The sequence below is a fragment of the Dasypus novemcinctus genome, chromosome 9 (assembly GCF_030445035.2).
Source record: "Dasypus novemcinctus isolate mDasNov1 chromosome 9, mDasNov1.1.hap2, whole genome shotgun sequence".
Lineage (NCBI taxonomy): Eukaryota > Metazoa > Chordata > Mammalia > Cingulata > Dasypodidae > Dasypus > Dasypus novemcinctus.
In genome coordinates this window covers 1,742,937-1,748,936 of record NC_080681.1, presented here as the reverse complement: position 1 = coordinate 1,748,936, position 6,000 = coordinate 1,742,937, and the positions used below count along the sequence as shown (strand labels likewise).

Here is a 6,000-nt window from a genome sequence, read left to right as displayed (position 1 = left end):
GGTCACATTCAATCCCACCACCCCCACCCCTCCTCTCCCCCTCCCCAGCAACACTCATTCCCATCATCATGACACATCCATTGCATTTGGTAAGTACATTTTTGGGCACCTCTGCACCTCATGGTCAATGGTCCACATCATGTCTTATGTAGCTTAACTTCTGTCCTCTCTTGGTGAGAATTTGCCATAAAAAGAGTATGAAGCACTTTGTAGAAATCTGTGCCTTTGTCCAGATGCCTTCTTGTTTAATTCTTTCATTGTTGCTTTTATCTCTTAAAATGTCAGGAAACTTTGTTTTACTTCCAACAAATTGTAAGACCGATTACTTGTTCCAACTACCTTATAACCTGCTGCAATAAATATTACTTCACACACACACACAAATCAATCAGTGATGCCTTTACCCAGGAAAAAGCTAGGAAGAAAACTCATGTAAGAACAACTAAATTTTATGAAGAAATATGATGATTCCCTCAATTTTCAAACATTGAAAATATAAGCTTAAGCTTATATTTCAGACATTGGATAAATAGGAGCAAATTTTAGATTTTTCTTAGGATTATTACTTTTGATGAAAGGAGGGCTGAATTCAACATAATCTCGCTTCTATGTCAAATAATTCATACTGAGCCATAATGAGACTGTAAATTGTAAACTTGCAGCTGAGCATAAATGAGCCTAAGTTTCTACAAAGTACACATTTCCTACATAGGCTCCTGGAGTTAAAAAGGAAGTCATCAAAAAATTAAATTCTTAGATATATAGAAGCTAATATATTCTTAGACTATCAGAATGCTGGCTAAGCCTTTAGTTATCTGAAAAATAAAACTCTTTCAATTGTGAGAGTTTAACTTTTATATCTTACTTATGGGAAAAGTGAATCACATAGTATTAGCAAGACTGATGTTCTGTAGGCAAATCCAATATCATTTATTGTTATATCTACTCCATTTTATAATAATGAATCCTGGTTTACCTCATGCAGAAGACTGAATGAAATAAATATAGCAAAAATCATTTACACAGAGATAAATAAAACCTAGAACTTGCAAATTATATTGTGTTAAAGGACAGGGTTCTTATAGGCCCCTTTTGAATGAGACAAACAAATCTCAAGTATTTCAACAATAATACTGGTCTCTGTGCTATATCCATGATGATTTCTCAATTTCTATATGTATACTCATGTCGATTCCTCAATTCCATAGTTGTCTCTTAGATGTAATCACTTTATTACTTTGAGCAGACACATGCATATGAGTGAATCAAGGAGAGCAATTTACAAAGGATGTTTCTCTAAACCAAAGGACGCAATATATTCTTCCAGGGTGGCCATAGACATACATAAAAAGCATAGGCACCTGTTCAGGCACTGATATAGAAGGCATGGCTTTTTCTTATGATGCTGTGTGTTGTTTTTTGCTCTAAACCATCATAATAATTTTCCAAAACATTTTTAGAATTTGAAAGTCTATTCAGAAAGAATACATGAATCATACAAATATAGAATGGAGAATGAAAAATTATAACAGTTTTCTAGCTTACTGTTTCATGCTAATAAGATATGTACAGACAAGAAAGCTTTAAAATTTTATAGGGAAAGATTCACATTTAAAAACATATATAAAATATAAATTAAACTTATTTGAAATTGTATTTTTAAGTTTTTTTTTTAACCAAAGAAAGCCCTCCTTCGTAACTCAAAATATCTGTGGAACATTCTGCCTAGAGCAGTGTTAATCTCTCTGTTCCGTAGACTATAGATGAGGGGGTTTATAACTGGGGGCACCATGGTGTAGAACATGCCTGTGAGCAGGTTGCTAAGAGATGCTTTCTCTGAAATGGGACCTAAGGCAGCAGCCATTCCAGAAATTGTAAATATAAGTAGAACTGCCAACTGTGGTGTGCAGGTGGATAAGGCCTTATTACGGGCTTCCATGGAATGCATGCCAAGCACCATTGTAAATATATTAATGTATGATATAAACAATAAAGCAGAACATAATAAGCCCAGAGCCACACCTACAGTTAGGATGATAAACTCAGAAAACTGAACTTCTGAGGATGAGATCCTTAAAATTTGAGGTATATCACAGAAATACTGATGGATCACATTGGTCTCTGTGAAGGGAAACCTGAACATGGTGCCTGTGTGGATAGAAGAATACACCAACCCACTTGCCCATGAGCCACCAGCTGCCTGTGTGCACAGACGTGGGGTGATGGTGAGTCCATAGTGCAGAGGGTGGCAAATGGCAACATAGCGATCATGGGACATCACCACCAGGAAGGCCAACTCTGTGGATCCAAAGAGAAGAAATAGGAAAATCTGAGCAGCGCAGGCTGGGAGAGAAATCAGTTTACTGCCTGTCAGAGAATTCACAATGAATTTGGGAACAGTAACTGAAATGCAGCAAATATCTATGAGGGATAAATTTCCTATAAAGAAATACATTTGAGAGTGTAGATGAGGGTCAGTCACAATAACAGTAACAGTTACAAGATTCACAGTCAATGCTCCCAGATAAATCACTAAAAATAGCAGACCTTGTACAACTTGTAGCTCCTGGGAGCTTGAGATATCCATGAGGACGAATTCTGTGAAGATGGTGAGGTTGCTCATGTGCACTTTATATGCTGCAGTCAACCTGGGAGGCAAAGTATAAAATTATAAGATAACACTAAAGAGCAAAATGAAGCCAATCCACAGTATCAGCAATAATAAGCAAATACTGGCACCACAGTAAGTCTTCTAACCTAGGAATCAATATACAGGAAATCAAGAAATGGCAGCCTTTAAAAATCAATAAATGCACAAATTTCTTTTTTCATTTTCAACCCCAAATCTGCTGAGCTATAGTAACTGTGACTATCAAGATATAATAGAATCTAAGCAAATATAAATATTTCCTATAAGATTTAAAGTTGAACAATCTTTCAATCCTTGAGGCACATTTACAGTATTTCTTAAAATATACCTAAAACTAAGTCTGAAAAATCCAGTGATTATATTCTTATTTTCTACAATATCAAATATTAAAGCAGACATGACCTGTAAGAAAGATTCTACATGGACCAGAGGATTCTACCACTACAAGCTGTTACTGAATCTCTTCATGTATCAGGGAACAGGAATGTCTTTATCTTCCCAGCAATGGCAATATGACCTAGAAATTGTTTCTATAACAAAGATAATAAATAGTTCTGAGGATCATCTGAGATTTTATTCCAAATAAAACAAATGATCGTTCTTGGACATTCTTTAATTTTAGGTGCTTTATAGGAAATGCAGATGGATTTTTTCAACTCTTCTTTGTGACAATGTGCATAAAATTATATTTGGTTTAGATGGGAGTGTGCATCTCAAGTTTCTTCTTTTTCACTCTAGTTAACTTTCTCACCTACACACAGAATCTAAGAAAAGCATTCCAGCTGACAATACTCCTATATAAAGCATCCTTTTACCATCTAGCATGAATTCAAATATTTAGTGAAGGTTCACATTCTGGCCCAATCTCTTTTCTATATGCTATTTTAGGTTGCAGAAATCTCATTCATAAATAATTATGCTAGCTACAAATGTATTAAATTGGACTTGTCTTGAAGCAGTTCAAATCATAAAGAAATCTTATTTCAACATTATATTTGATTGCTAAAACTAGTTATGTTGAAGTAGAATTTTAATACTATTTAATTTTCATTTGTCAGAGAGCTAGAATTAAGGAATTATATGTGTTTAGAATCTGTTTTATTAATATTTTCTTTATATAAAATCCCTTGTCTTTACAAATATATTTTTCCATTTTTGTGGCTATTTTTATATATAGTATTGAAAATGTATTTCTTACATTGTTTTTATCCAGAAGAATTCCTAGTTTATTGAAAAGTATTTTAAGCAAATTGTTTTCTGTAATATCATTTCTATAATATGTGGTTTCTTCTAATATTCTCAATTTCTAATGTATGGAAATTATGTTAAGAAGGTAACGTATTAACTATGAAAACACTCAGTGGTTATGGTAAATGCAAATGGCCTATGTTACATGTTACCAAATTAACCCATATGTACATCTTGTTTCTTAAATTATTTTTAAATATTTGCTTTATCAGAATCATGCATTTGCCCTTGATCATTAAACGCTCCTTCCTATCTTCCATCTCTTCAGATTGTATCTTTTTCCTCAGTCTATAGAAATTCTTGTTTAATTATGCTAAATTTACTGCACATCTTCTCCTTCAAAATGAATGGTCAAATGAATAGTTATTGACACACAGACAGTTTAAGGATTTTCCTCTGTGCCTTATTATCTCAGGGATCTTTAGGAAGCCTTTACTTTACAATTTAAAAATGTGGACAATAACATAATGAGTGGGATTGTTAATTCCTTATCTATTTTTAAAAAGATGATATGTAGTAATGCATTAAAATGATCAACATAGAGCATGGCTGCTTCCTAATATCCAGCATATAAATATCAGAAATTGCTCTTTGTAAAAACTACACTGGAAATCTTTACATCCATTGATATTTTAATATTGATTTTTATTTACTTTGATAGATTTACATGAAATACCATCATAACTTTTTTTTTTTTGGCCTGTAAATTCTTAGCTCTCATTTAGAATCTAGCTCTAAAAATACCTAATTCTTTTTGCTTCTAATACTTCGATTTCAGGGGATTTTGGTATTAATATAATTCCAATATTTTGAGTCAAACTGTGTAATCACAGACAGATTTTAAGGTACTATAGTAAAAAATGACAAAGTGAACGATTGAAAAATCCAGCCTACCTTATAAGCAAAATTGTGCCATATGCGAAGAAGTAATTCTTGAGGCATAACAATGTTGTGACAGAGAATTATTCATTGATAATATAAAAGAAATTCAAATATAATATGCAAATATACCTGAAAAGTGAGAGATTATCTTCCATAACATAAATATATCTTTGTAATATTTAGAAGATCCATAACATCCATTATCCTGCCTCTTCCTTCACTGATACAATTCATAGACTCCCTTATCAGGTAGATGCACTTATAACATCTATTCTGCTCTGGATTCTTTATATACATGTTTTTTTTTTCTTTTGTAAGGACACTTATGGGTCATACCTCCCATGAGACATGGCTAACTGTCAATCACAATCTCAAGAGAACAAGCTTTCCTTCAAATTGTGCTTGGTAAGAATTCCTTCTCTATACCCTTGAGATAGTGGTGATTCTTTGAAATAAAACTAGTAATTTTTTGTTGTTGTTAAACTTAACAAATGAATTGCTCATTAAAGTATCTCAATTCACAACAAATGAATATATTTTCAATTTTATATCAGAATATAAATGTCTTTTTTTCATATAGAAAATATACAATATCTTGTTAAACCTAAAACATATGTTTTCTAAAGTTTGAGTACTAACATTATGGCATTAAGGAAAATCACATGCAGATTAAAAATTACTGAAAAAAATCAATTTTAATCAGCTACTAAATTTAAGAAAATGAAATGCTCTAGAATTGAATTTAAAAGGAAAATATGTAAAAAACAAAAATTAAAAAGTGGTTGTGGCATGGAATGGAACTCATTCACCAAATGTGTTTTGAACAGATCTTCACACTTTGGATATGATCATTAAGCTGGGTTCCCTTCAGAATGTAAATTATTTCCCCTCAGAAGACTTTCTTAAGGAAGGAATCAACTCATTGCTCTGCATTTTTTTACTGATGACTGGCAATATGGAGAGAAGTATAATGTATAAGAGGCTAAGAAACTCTGGAAACGCTTTGAGTTGAAGGTTCAAAAATAGATGCCTCTATGTACCTTTACAGTTTATCACCACAGTTATAAAAGTCAGGCTGAAGTTTGGCGATTGAGTGATTAGAAATCAAATCCATAGAAGCAGAAATCCCCCTTTACATTTTCACACTCTCTTTAATTTCTGAATTAATAGAACCTTACTGGATTCTCATATTGGCTTTTTCATTCAAACTTTTGCAATAC

The 6,000-nt window shown here is 32.6% G+C and overlaps 1 protein-coding gene across 1 annotated transcript in view; it reads right to left on the bottom strand.

Annotated features, from left to right (window-relative positions):
- Positions 1 to 1,672: 1,672 nt before the first annotated feature.
- LOC139439600 (olfactory receptor 14I1-like) overlaps positions 1,673 to 6,000 on the bottom strand; it is a 68,312-nt gene continuing 63,984 nt past the window's right edge. The window contains exon 4 of the mRNA XM_071217154.1: positions 1,673 to 2,648. Within this exon, the coding sequence (XP_071073255.1) occupies positions 1,673 to 2,648 (976 nt within the window). The remainder of the gene's footprint in view (positions 2,649 to 6,000) is intronic.